Source organism: Orcinus orca, chromosome 18 (genome assembly GCF_937001465.1).
Source record: "Orcinus orca chromosome 18, mOrcOrc1.1, whole genome shotgun sequence".
NCBI classification, from domain to species: Eukaryota; Metazoa; Chordata; class Mammalia; order Artiodactyla; family Delphinidae; genus Orcinus; species Orcinus orca.
In genome coordinates this window covers 74,671,085-74,684,840 of record NC_064576.1, presented here as the reverse complement: position 1 = coordinate 74,684,840, position 13,756 = coordinate 74,671,085, and the positions used below count along the sequence as shown (strand labels likewise).

The 13,756-nt window shown below is 47.9% G+C and overlaps 1 protein-coding gene across 3 annotated transcripts in view; it reads left to right on the top strand.

Moving 5' to 3' along the window:
* The window catches only part of ATP8A2 (ATPase phospholipid transporting 8A2), a 531,116-nt gene that overhangs the window by 477,397 nt on the left and 39,963 nt on the right, over positions 1–13,756 (top strand). For all 3 annotated transcript variants that reach the window (XM_033409347.2, XM_049700910.1, XM_033409346.2), the window contains one exon: positions 1,727–1,831. In XM_033409347.2, coding sequence (XP_033265238.1) covers positions 1,727–1,831 — 105 coding nt within the window. The remainder of the gene's footprint in view (positions 1–1,726; positions 1,832–13,756) is intronic.

Here is a 13,756-nt window from a genome sequence, read left to right as displayed (position 1 = left end):
TGAACCCTGCTTGCTCTGTGGGCAGGAGGGTGCAGAGCAAGGGAGGATGATGGAGTGAGGACAGTCCTGAAACAGTAAGCGAGAAAGCTCATTCTCTAGGACGAACCCGACATGCTCCACGGGACCCACGTATCTGGCGTGAACCCGTGGAGTGGGGCTGGCTGTTTACGCAGCTGGCTTTTAACCACACAGCCCCAGAAACCCGTGAGTTCAAAGGTAAAGTTTGGGCCCAGCGTATTCATTCATATTGAACGGTATCAACTGTCACATTCTTTTTGACTGTCTCCTTTCCAGCAAAAAGTTAAATGTTTTCTCATTTCTTGTTTCAATGAAAATTCCGCCATCTCCGCTTTGAACTGCAGTATTTTACACCCCGGAGTCTCAGGACATTGCTTGGTGTGGTTAAGGAATTATGTGTGAAAACCTGTGTGGTTCATTTCTCTTGTTTCCTCCGGGGAAATTAATGACGGACCCGTATACAGAGTCTCAGCCCCGATTCTCCCTCGGAGATGAACTTGGGGTGTCAGCAGATGACCGGGCGCTGTCTTCACAGACTTCCTTTCCTTGAAGGTGGAGGGCAGACGGCAGTACGTGTTTCCGTGGAACAGCTCACGTCTCCAGAGTGTTCCATCTCACTGTCCCACGTCCTTGAAGATGCGCTCAGTTTTGTTCTGATTCTGTCTCTGAGTCCGGCTACTTGGTGGGCTCCCCACATGCATTTGTACGGAAACTAACGAGCTTTTCAGAAGAAGGAACGCTGCCCTGGGCTGCTCCGTTAGGGCCCTCTTGCTTTTTATAGTTTTTCTTTTCCCATTTCTAACCTGTGTCTCCTTAAGTGCCCTTTCTTCCCCTGTATAGTTTCCAACCAGCTGCTCTCTGTTTAATCTCAATTTTAGGAAGACCTTTGCAATCGGACACTTATTGGAACATTGTTAAGGTATTTCTTAGTTTAATCAGGAAAGGGTGCAGGTAGCTCTTCCTGCAGGTCAGGAAGCAGAGCCCGTCTGCAGTTTACACGGCTGGAAAGGCCAGACCGTTTTGTTACCCCATCTCTTGTCTCACGCCGCCGAGGCCTGCAGACGTGGGCCCTGATGGTAAGTCTCTGCAAGGGAAGAAAGGAGATCTGTGTCCAGATAGTTGTGTTGACCCAAATTTCAGGTCAAGGGTTCGGCACGATGACCATGAACTCTGGCATCATAATTCCCAGTCCTGCTGCAACAGTGGCTCTTTTCACCCTAAAAGGAGAGAGAAGACTGTTCCCCCGCCCCTGCCCGCCTCCCCGCCCCCCCCAGGCTCCTGATCTCACCGTCAGGGCACAGCCCGAGGGACCCACATGCATCCCCTAGGGTGAGGATTAAAGCATCTTCTGGGTTTTTTGGTCCTGCAGTGAAAAGCTTTAGAGATTGACCCACGACTCTCCAGGTACCCCGGGCTTCTGTCTGGACGCAGGGGGCCTCAGCCAGCTCTGCAGTGACAGGCGATGCTCTTTAGGGGGGCAGCTTCTGACCCTCACGGCCCGAGTCTGTTCTGCAAGGACTTGGGGTGCTTCCCAGGTTGCGGAGGCGGAGGCCTTGCCATGCACGGGGACAGTGAATGTTCCATGGTGTCCCCAGGCCTGGGGCCGGGTCAGCGGGCATGAGATATGGCCCACGAAGGGAGCAGCTCATCTTCAAGGCTGCGTAAAGCTCACGTGTCATGTCCTTCTTGTCTCTTCCTTGTGACACAGGGCCAAGCACACCTGCAAGAAAACACTTCTGGAGGAGGTGCAGGAGCTGGAAAGGAAGTCCAGAGTGATGGGAAGAGCGATGCTCCGGGACAGTAACGGAAAGAGGTGGGCAGCCCCGGGCCGATGCCCTGAGGATCCCCTCTCCTTTTTCCCGCCTTTCGTTCCCCGGTTTCCTTCCCGCTTCTTGGTGTGCAGCGTGAGAGGGGCTGCGTGAGGTGTAGATCTCGCCCTCTCAGGGGCAACGTGAAATCTGACTTTTGGGTCCCTGGCTCTGCCCCTGGGTGAGATGGGGGTTTATGTGGGGTCTGGACATGGGAAAACAACCCACGCATGGAAGATAGAAAGAGTAGCGTTGTGACCTTCAGGGGAAGTTCTGTGTTGGCAGTATTAGCAGAGTGTTTAAAAACCAGGCCCAATTCTGACACTAAAGTGTATCTGCCCTGAAGGTTTGCTGGCTGAAGAGTGCGTGTTACTTGTGTAGATTTGGTTACAGTTCATTTCGGGTATACCCGGGGTTTGTTTTGTTTTTAATGAATTTTTTTTTTGCTGCTGGTGCTGAGAAAGCATCACGTGACCTACTGGCTGGTCCAGGGACGCAAGGGCTCCCGACCCCCCTTCTTTCTCATAGAGCCTCAGCTTCCTCCCCCCACACCTAACTGCTGGGCACGTGAGTAGGTTTTGTTTCATCGCATATGTTAAAATGTTATCAGATTGCATTCGGTTAAAATTTACCGAAGAAAATTGACCTGGGCCCAAGGAGAATTTGCAGGGTAGTAAGGAGACTCTTGCTGCCTTAGGGACATGAATGTCTGGGAAATTATGAGCACAACTCTCCTCTCCGTGCTTAGAAGGAACCCTGTAGCCAACTGCTCAAGAAACAAAAGTCTAGAGGTTGAATACTTCTGTTGTTTTTATGTTCTGTTTTGTTTCTGTTCTGTTGTACATCTTTCAAAGCAGTGAAAACAAAGCATTTTGTTTGTTTTATTTTGCTTTTAGGAAAGACAATCCAAACATTTTGAGAAGTATTCGGAATATTATCTCAAATGACTAGATATTTTAGGAAAGGGGTTGAAGAGTATGGAGTTGAAGTTGTGGTTTCTGTGTGTGCTTGTGACTTAATTTTACTGAGTCCATTAGTATACACTGTATGGCAGCTGTGCTTGTTGTTGTGAGTAGTTATCTATCAACGGGACAGAGTCACCGCCTGAAGCTTGAAGTCAGGACTGGGGCGGGCGGGGCCGGGCTTTAAGGGGGTCTGTGTGTAACTGTTACACGGGCCACACAGGCTAAGGGTGAGCAGGGCTCTTCTCCCCATTAGACATCGGGAAGCCTTTCTCGATGACAGGATGGGCTTTGAGGACGGGCAGATGGTAACGGACAGAAAGGATGAGGGCGTGTTTGCGGCAGACGCCTGGGCAAAGGCTTGAGTCGGACGTGTGGAGGGAAGGACCGCGTGCGTCCACAGAGCTCAGAGCCCGCGTTTGAATTCTGGTCCTGGTGACCCACACGGCCTTGGGTGAGAGATTTCCTATAACGAGACTGTCCTCATCTGTTCTAGAAGAAGGTGAATGGCCGGCTGGTGGGGGGCATGTTGTGTTAGGGTTTTAATGGAACAAGGCGTGTGACGGCACATTGACCCATGGAGACCAGCACAACGTCGGGGGCCGGGCTTCAGTCTGGCAGAAGGGTCGTGATGTTGAAGGGTGTCGTGGGCTGTCAGCCTTGAGAGAGCTTGCGGATGATTTAAAAAAATGTAATTTTTAAAAAATATTTATTTTTTTATTGAGGTGTCGTTGATTTACAATGTGTGTTAGTTTCAGGTGTACAGCAGAGTGATTCAGTTATACCTACGTGTATATATATATACACACACGTTCTTTTGCAGATTCAAAAAGAATGTAATTTCTAAATGCCCTTATCCTGTTCAAAATTCACTTTTACATGTTCAGATGGATCAGAAGACAGCTAGAGTTTAAACGTGGTCTCCTGCCTTCTACGTTCTGGGATCTCTTCCGTGGGCGCTCTGTACACTTGCGACGGTGGTAGTCGATGGGAGGGAGTGTCTGTGAGCGGCTGGGTGCAGGAGGTCCTCGAGGGGTCACGGCCTCCTTTCTCTCTGTCCCAGGATCTGGCCTCACTTTTGTGCTCCTAGGAAGATAATTCAGGGGGCCCAGGCCTCCCACCATCCTCAGTGCCACCTCCCCGCACGTCTGCCTTCTCCCTCCTGATGTCCCCCAGGTCTCCTGGGTGGTCCATGTGCAGCCTGGGGAGGCAGCTGCTCTCTTTGGGAGAAGACTCTGCCCTCACAATTGTTCCTTCATCACCTGCTTGGATTCCGGAGCTGCTCCGGAGCTGCTGCGGGCTGGGGGAGGGGTGGCCAGCGCAGGAGCGCGGGCAGAGATTCCCGCAGCGCTGTCCTTCCTTCCGGAGATTCAGGCACTGACTCCCTCTTTGAGAGACCCTGAGTGTTCTGTCTCTTCTCTCAGCTCCCCGTGCCCGATTCCCCACCCCGTCAGATGTTTGGGTTCATCCGTGCATCTCTCTCCCACTGTCAGTCTGGCACGTAGGGGAAGCTCTGTAAATATCTGTTGACTGAGCGGAAAACGCCAAAGTCCAGTGAAGAGAGGAAGGTGAACCTGCAGCATCCGTGCACCTGGTGCCCCGGGGCATTTGCTCCTGTTGAAAGTGGCCACAGAGGGATACAGGCCATCGCTTGGCCTCTAGTGACAGGGCCCTTCATCTTGTGGCTTGAGAGTAGAGCTCACGTGGAAGCACAGATGGGGAGGTGGTCCTATCTGTGCAGAGATGCACAGGCCTGGAGCTGGTCCTCCCAACTCCCACTGCCCCAGTACCCAGGCATCCTGCCTCCCTGACCATCGCTGTTCCTCAGCTCAGCTCTGACGCCCTTCCCGAGGGCCCCTCGAGGACAGCCTGCCAAGTCTTAAAACCCCGATCCAAGTGGCTGGCAGATAGTCCGGCGTTTTCCTCAGGAACGTACTCACAAGAAATAGAACCAAAATCTTTATGCATGAATCCTAAAACCCCCTTGTGCCCAATGACCATTTTGAAATGGTAGCTGGAGATGCTTAAGTGTCCCTATGTGCCCTTCATTCATTCAGTAAAATACTTGAACATTGTAGTGATCTTATCTAAGCCCCCAAACTTTTTCATGATTTTGATAACCCTTAAAATCTCACAAACCGGCTTCTGCCCTTTCTCATGAGTAAATCGGCTTCCAGTAACCTGTGTCATTTGGGCATCAATCAGCCTGTTCTCATGACTTAGAGAAAACAAGCTGATAATGAGAAGGGGAATTAGATATCTAGAAAATATCATCAAGTAAGAGATACCAAGGGAATGAACAAAAATGGGTCTTTTTGATTTTTAGTTGGGTTTTTCCGGGTGGAACACTTTTCTCGCTGTGGAGTGTGTGTAGCTTAGAGATGCTAGAAACTTAGAGATATTTAGATCGTTGAGAATACCTTTCCCCAAACCATCTTCCCAGTGATCTTTCCCAAGAGACAGCCCTACTGTTCCGTCTGTGGAGCAGTCTGTCACGCACACCATCACTTTGTACCATCTGAAAAATGAGCAGGTAAGTGGAAGAATTCCTTGTTTCAATATTTGGTAATATTTTTTCCCTCTTTACTGCTTTTTTTTTTTTTTTAATTGAAGCACAGTTGATTTACAGCGTCGTGTTAATTTCTGCTGTACAGCAAAGTGACTCAGTTATACATATACATCCATTCTTTTTTATATTTTCCATTATGGTCCCTCTCGGGATATTGACTATAGTTCCCTGTGCTACACAGTAGGACCTTGTTGTTCATCCCTCTTTATGCCCAACGTGTAACTCATTCTTTTTTTCTTTTTCCCGCTGGAAGAAAATCTGCCAATGCTCACTTACATTAAAAACATAATTCAAACAAATGCCTAAAATGTCATGTAAGATGACAAACTAGTTGTTTCCCCTTAAACTTTTTTTCTTCCTTGGTGTGTGGTAGGGGGTGTCCTGGTCTTTTAGGTGTTTCCTCAAAGCGAGAAAAAAGGTTGAATGTATTTGATGAAAACACCTAGTTTCCCAGTTATGCTTAGTCTGGATAAACAGCAAGGAGACCCTTGTCTTGTTCTAGACCTTCTTTCTGCTCATCATCGTTGGTGGGAGGGGAGTGGGGTGGGCCCTGCGCTGATTTTCTCCAGTTTCAAGGTCAAGAGTTCTGGTTGCTGCCCCTGCCTTGGGCCAGCAAGGCAGTGGGATTCCCTTTCGCTTAAGTGCTTTCCCCGAGTACAGCTTATGCTGAGCCCTGGGCAAAGGAAGCCGTGCGGCTGGTCCTCCCCGGGCCGCGAGCCATCACTGCATCCCCCGTGTGGCTTTCTGTCCTTTGTGAACATTGATGCACAGGCTTCCTGCCCCCCCGGCCTGAGCCAGCGCTCACGGGGAGATCTAGACGGCCACCCACCTCTCGGGAATTCCAGAGGAATCTGATCCGCTCCTCTGTCTGCGCCACGGCCCGTGTCCACCCAGCTTCCATTCCATCAAGGCTACTCCGCACAGCCAGGGTGCTGTCCTCACTGACGATCCGGGCCTCCTCATGGAGTGTTATCTGCCAACAACCAGAGTCAGAGCCTGAAACACATCAGCAAGATTTTCAGACAAAGGAAAGCTTGTCCACTCCCCCCGACCAGGCCGTACTCTCCCAGGCTCTTTTGAAACCAATTACATTAAAAAGAAAACACAGGGCTTCCCTGGTGGCTCAGTGGTTAAGAATCCGCCTGCCAATGCAGGGGACACAGGTTCGAGCCCTCGTCCGGGAAGATGTCACATGCCGTGGAGCAACTAAGCCCGTGTGCCACAACTACTGAGCCCACGAGCCACAACTACTGAGCCTGCGTGCCACAATCACTGGGGCCCACGCACCTTGAGCCCGTGCTCCGCAACAAGAGAAGCCACCGCAATGAGACGCCTTCGCACCACAATGAAGAGTAGCCCCTGCTCGCCACAACTAGAGAGAAGCCTGCACGCAGCAACGAAGACCCACCACAGCCAAAAATAAATAATTAAAAATAAATTAAAGAAAAAAAGAAAACACAAAAACTTCCCAATACATTTTGAGTGTGTACTCAACTAAAAAATATCCATTATGCTTTGGTCTCGGGGGCTTCCCTGGTGGCGCAGCGGTTGAGAGTCCGCCTGCCGATGCAGGGGACACGGGTTTGTGCCCCGGTCCGGGAGGATCCCTCATGCCGCGGAGCGGCTGGGCCCGTGAGCCATGGCCGCTGAGCCTGCGCGTCCGGAGCCTGTGCTCCGCAACGGGAGAGGCCACAGCGGTGAGAGGCCCGCGTACCGCCAAAAAAAAAAAAAAAAAAAATCCATTACGCTTTGGTCTTTAAACAGAAATCCTTTGATGTTTAAAAATAGTGTTGGTATCATCATATCTCCAAGTCAAAATTGGTACAACTGCTGAGTCAAAGATGAGTATAAACAAGGCTCAAAACAGGAGATACATTTCTCCAATATAAGCCTTATGTCATTTCAGGAAGAATACTTTTGTCCTCAAAGTATAGGGTGTGAGCTCTGTCTTCCTTTTGTTTCCCTCCCACCCCTTCTCCCACTTTTTTCCTCTAAAATACCTATTAGTCATTTTATTAGCTAAAAGTTTAGGAAACTATGGCATCAGTTTAGCGAACCTCTCCAGGCCAGGTGGCAAATGTCTGCCTCCAACACCTGCTTAAGATTTATTTCACTTCCAGCTGCATTTTTTCCATCGATGTGTCATGAAGCTGAGGACAGAGCAGAGACTGTAGAGACAGACCTGAATTGAGCTCCAGGCCCTGCCACTCACTGAGCTGTGTGACCTGGGCTGAGTTACTAACGTCTCTGAACTTTAGTTTTCTTATCATCAATTTGATTTGAGGTTTAAATGAAATAATACATATTAAATCTGTAGCATATGTAGGCTTTCCGAAAGCGTTAACACCCCTATGTCTCTAACTTAGAAGCAGAATCAATTCAATTTCGCTGGCCCTTTGAACACACATGGTTTTCCCAGAGGACTTGGACAAAGGAGTCAGATCCCTGTCCTGGAGGGACCCAGACCTGAGGAACAAATGCTTCCTCTCCAGACACACTGACATAGCCCCCTCGTTTCTGACTTCTCCCACTATCCTGACCTCTGCCTGGGCTTCCCTTAGTACATTCATTTTTCAAGTTTTCTAAATTATTCAAATATTCAACATACATGAGAGTAGAGAGACTAGGACGACGAATTTCTGTGTACTCATTGCCCGGATTCAACACTTACCAAGATTTTGCCACAGTTGCTTCATCTAGCCCCTTTTTGCCCCTATTTTTTGGGGGGTGGGGTGGGCCATGCTCGTAGCTTGCAGGATGACCTTAGCTCCCCGACCAGCGATTGAACCCGGGCCCCCTGCCATGGCAGCTCAGAGCCCTAATTAGCCACTGGACCACTGGGGAATTCCTCACCCCTATTTTTTCTTTGCAAATCCCAGACGTGACAGCATTTCACCCTTACATACTTCAACATGTAGCTCTAAATATCTTACATTATAACGTGTCTATAACTAATACATCTTATCCTTGCTTGTGTTGTGACATAGAAACACTGTAACTCCAGGGCCTGTTATCACATCTAATAATTAACCATCATTCCTCTGTATCGACTGATGCTCAGTCCGGAAAGAGACCTTCTGGATCATCTCAGCCCTGTCTTTTTAGGGTTTCATTAGATTTGTTTTAGGAGCTAGGCGAGGCCCACACGTAATGTTCTGGGCTGTGTTCCTAAGCCTCTTAATCTCTGGAAGTGCCCCCTTGCTTGTTTTTAATGCCATGGGCTTAACAGAATTAGATTTTTCTCATCATCACCGTGGGCAGCGAATGACAGTCTCCTCCTATGCAGAGGGGGCAGCTTGGCCTTTGGGAGGTGGACTCACCTGCCCAGGTGGCCCAACTAAACAGGGGCTGGACCCCATCTCTGAAGTCCAGGCCTCTTTCCAAGAAGCCAAGATACTGACAATCACCCAGGTGTTTCCATTTCCAATCTGACCTACATGAGAGTCCCCGGGAAGCGGCGGAGCCCTGGAGGCCAGGAGGGGTGCCCGCCCGGGGGCAGGAGCCCCGTCAGAGGCCGCAGACCGGGGCCTGCCGTTGGCCAGCCTGATGGGGTCTTGAGCAGAACTCTGCAGGAGCCAGAGAGTCGTGGTGCTGGTGGCTTTAGGGCCCTACATGTAGAAAGAACATGGAACAGACTTGCTGAGAAAGTGATTTCCAGCCAGCATCACCTTACTGGGGGCCAGCGCGTCTATAAAAGAACCTGAGTGTGTTTAATCCCGCGTGGGGAAGAACCTTGGGCAAGGCCTAAGTCCGGCAGATATTTTAGTTGAGAGACCAAGGAGCCTCCTCAGGAAAACCACCACCTGGGGAGTCAGCAACACTCCCAGGCGAGACCAGGGAAATCTCAGGACAGGCGAGGAAATGCATTCGTGGGACAAAGAGAGTGAAATGACAGGAGGGCTGATGGGATTACCCAAGTGAGGATTTCTGGGGACTGTCTGCATCCTGGGCACAGGAAGGAAAGGATGAGGGAATAAACTCTTAAGGAGGCGAGAGGCCTAATTAGCATTTGATTAATGAACACCTGAGCTGCCGCGGCGACTAAAAATAATCGGCTGTAATTTTACAGATGTTCTATCCTGAGGGCCTTTTTGTGGTTGTTACGGCCTGGTGTTTAATAATTAAAACAACTTTTCTGAATACCATGTGTCATTCGTTTTGAAACAAGAAAAGGATTTCTCATCCACCTTTGAGTGGTGTGTTAGCTGTTCTAGAATCTGCCCAGAGCCCGGCCACTGCCCACGGCTTGATGAACGATGACAGCCTCTTTACAGGATGCCTGGAGAGGGCCGGGAAGGAACTCTGTTTCCTTGCAGTGTAGGGAGGTGACAGGTTCAGCGTTGGTCAGTGGTTTGCTGGCAACAGTCCTCATCCTATTTCTCGGATGACTTGAATACATTTATTTTTTGGATTATGACTTAAGTTAGCTCAGTGTCAACTTTCTCTGCCAAAAGTTGGCAGATAAAGTCATTTTTACATGAAGTTAATGTCAGTAAGTAACTAGCGCTGATGGCTCACTGCGTCCCTTTTAAACTAACATGAAATATTTTAATCCTTTTTTTTTGAAAGTTGATTTTATTTAAGCTATTTGATCAACAATAGAAACAATCAGAGGTAGACTTGAAATTTTTGTTTTTGTTGTATAGGTCATATAATTTGAATAGTGGTGTTTTACATTCCAAGCAGGGATTAGTTCTTTGGGAAATTCTTAGAAGATCTTGGCTAATTGCTTTTCTTTCATCATCGGTGAGTTGTTTGTCTACCCTGTCTTCGCTACAGCTGGGAGGGGAGCAAAACATCCCAGCTGGCCCAAAATGGGTGACCAGGAACTCCTGCTTTGAAACTGAGTCACAATGAGATAACTTCCAGGACGAACCAGATCCTCTGGCCTGTTTCATTCCTCACTTCTTGGGGAGGCCGAGGAAAGAAGTGTAGACTTTGCGACACCCTGAAAGTACGGGTACAGAGTGCTTTTTGGAGTGCGTGCACGACAGTTACTGATTCCCCTGGTTGTACTGGACTGTTGGAGGGAAGGAGAAGTCGAGGCGTCCTGCTGCACATTTTGCATTCACGGTCGATGTCTGCTTCTGCCCCGACACTTACTCTGAACACATCGCCTGGGTCCCTGGTGTGGTCGGTGGTGTCAGGTGAGGTGGCCCCCATCTCTGTAGCTGGCTGGCACTTGGAAGGCCAGTCTAGGCCCATGTGGTCACAGGTGAATATGACATCATTGGCCTTGTGGTTGAGAAGAACTTGGAGAACATGTAAAAGTTACAGCTAGGAGATGGTCACCGTAGCGGGCATCACTGCATTTAGCGATAGATTTATTTGTGTCTCATGATAGTAAATCCTTCCCTGGGCCAGGACACAGGACACAGGAATGACTGCTAACCATGCGGCCTCGGTTTTCAGCCACTCAGGGAGCCCAGCAAAGTCTTCCTAACAAGGCAGTGGAAAAAGGGATGTTCAGGGTTTATTCTCTCTCTAGTAACTAGGATCGGTTCAGGGCGAGGTCGGTGGTGGTAACTGGGAGTTCACACTTGCAGATGAGTCACCACGTTGGCTTCATAGCAAATAGAACCAGTGATGTCTTAATCGGGGCCGCGTCGGAAGCGAGGGCTGGCCAGGCCAGGGCGCAGCTCGGAGCGAGAGAGACAGTTTCCCACTGTGCCGGGTCTCACATGGTCCCGTGAAGGTAACAGACGCAACACGTGAATGAACAGGAGAAAATGAGGAAAGTGAGGCAGAGCTCTGTCCTGGGGCATGACTGGCCGGGCTGGAGTGGGCAGGAAAGCCTCCCAGGATGACACTTACCGAGACCCAAATAAAAACAGTACACACGGCCACCCAGATGGAGGTCTGGGGAAGGAGCCCTGCTGGCTGCAGAGAGGTCTGGTGGGAAGGCCAAGGGGGCCCGCCTGGTCTGGCCCGTGCCTCCGAGGTGCGGGCAGAGTCTTCTAGGCAGCAGCAGGGCCCACGTCACTCGGTCCCTCGGGGGTCTGTGAGCCAGCCCAGGGGACTAGGGTTTCAGCCGCCAGAGCCATGGGAAGGGTATAAGCAAGGGGAACGCAGGACCCGGTTTTCCTGAACACGTGATTCCCGTGATGTTTTAAAGCCATGGAATCCCATACCTAAACTAAAAAGTTAAGTATATCTTCTTTGGAGAAATGTCTCTAGGTCTTCTGCCCATTTTTGGATGGGGTTGTTTGTTTTTTTGATATTGAGCTGCATGAGCTGCTTGTAAATCTTGGAGATTAATCCTTTGTCAGTTGCTTCATTTGCAAATATTTTCTCCCATTCTGAGGGTTGCCTTTTCGTCTTGTTTATGGTTTCCTTTGCTGTGCAAAAGCTTTTCAGTTTCATTAGGTCCCATTTGTTTATTTTTGTTTTTATTGCCATTTCTCTAGGAGGTGGGTCAAAAAGGGTCTTGCTGTGATTTATGTCATAGAGTGTTCTGCCTGTGTTTTCCTCTAAGAGTTTGATAGTGTCTGGCCTTACATTTAGGTCTTTAATCCATTTTGAGTTTATAGATTGCCAACAAACACATGAAAGAATGCTCAACATCATTAATCATTAGAGAAATGCAAATCAAAACTACAATGAGATATCACCTCACACTGGTCAGAATGGCCATCATCAAAAAATCTACAAACAATAAATGCTGGAGGGGGTGTGGAGGAAAGGGAACACTCTTGCACTGTTGGTGGGAATGCAAATTGATACAGCCACTGTGGAGAACAGTATGGAGGTTCCTTAAAAAACTAAAAATAGAATTACCATACGACCCAGCAATCCCACCACTGGGCATATACCCTGAGAAAACCATAATTCAAAGAGTCACGTACCAAAATGTTCACTGCAGCTCTATTTACAATGGCCAGGACATGGAAACAACCTAAGTGTCCATCAACAGATGAATGGATAAAGAAGATGTGGCACATATATACAATGGAATATTACTCAGCCATAAAAAGAAACGAAATTGAGTTATTTGTAGTGAGTCTCTCATACAGAGTGAAGTAAGTCAGAAAGAGAAAAACAAATACCGTATGGTAACACATATATATGGAATCTAAGGAAAAAAAAAAAAAAAAGGTCATGAAGAACCTGGGGTAAGATGGAAATAAAGACACAGACCTACTAGAGAATGGACTTGAGGATATGGGGAGGGGGAAGGGTAAGCTGGGACGAAGTGAGAGAGAGGCATGGACATATATACACTACCAAACGTAAAATAGCTAGCTAGTGGGAAGCAGCCGCATAGCACAGGGAGATCAGCTCGGTGCTTTGTGACCGCCTGGAGGGGTGGGATAGGGAGGGTGGGAGGGAGGGAGACGCAAGAGGGAAGAGATATGGGAACATATGTATATGTATAACTGCTTCACTTTGTTATAAAGCAGAAAGTAACACACCATTGTAAAGCAATTATACTCCAATAAAGATGTTAAAAAAAAAAAAGTTAAGCAAAATACCGAAATATAAAACGGAAGATATTTATTAGTATGAATTTATTATAAAAATTCAAATTAACACATGTGTTTGTTTTAAAGTCAGTCGGTGGTGACACTCAGATGATTTTCAAAATGACAAAAATCTGAAATTAATATCCTAGGGAGGACAGATGTCTTATCTCTATATCCAGTTTTTCTCTACTTTCTTTTGGGTTGTACCTAGAAAAGCCTCGATGTACAGAACTTGGTTGCCAAGTTTAAGGGTTTCACAGTTCACCCTGTAACCTCAGACAGTTTTTCTTTTTTTTCTTGATTATATTTCATATAATGATTCATTTGCTTAAATTAATATATAAAATAATATTAATATATATTAAACAATTACATAATTTTATAATTATTAAATAATATATAAATATAAAGAACACATAACATATAAATAATATAAATTCGCTTAAATTTCTTATCAAAAATGTACAAGTCATATAAAGAAGCAACCAACAGTTTCCGTAAGCACTAAACTCTCTAAAATACATCCTGATAAACTGATGGCTCTTGTTGCAGAATTGACTGCAGACAGGAACAGGGTCAAGCAAAGCACTCAGTTGAATAGGCTCGTTGTCTCTATTATTTTACATGAATGGACACATAGAATGCTTTCTTTAAAATAGCGATATATAGTTACAACCTTTCTAGTAAGTGACTGATTTGTAAGATCAACTATAAGAACCTTTAGGACTTCCCTGGTGGCGCAGTGGTTAAGAATCCACCTGCCAATGCAGGGGACATGGGTTCGAGTCCTGGTCCGGGAAGATCCCACATGCCGCAGAGCAACTAAGCGTGTGCACCACAACTACTGAGCCTGCGCTCTAGAGCCCGCGTGCCACAGCTACTGAAGCCCGCGTGCCTAGAGCCCGTGCTCCGCAACAAGAGAAGCCACCGCAATGA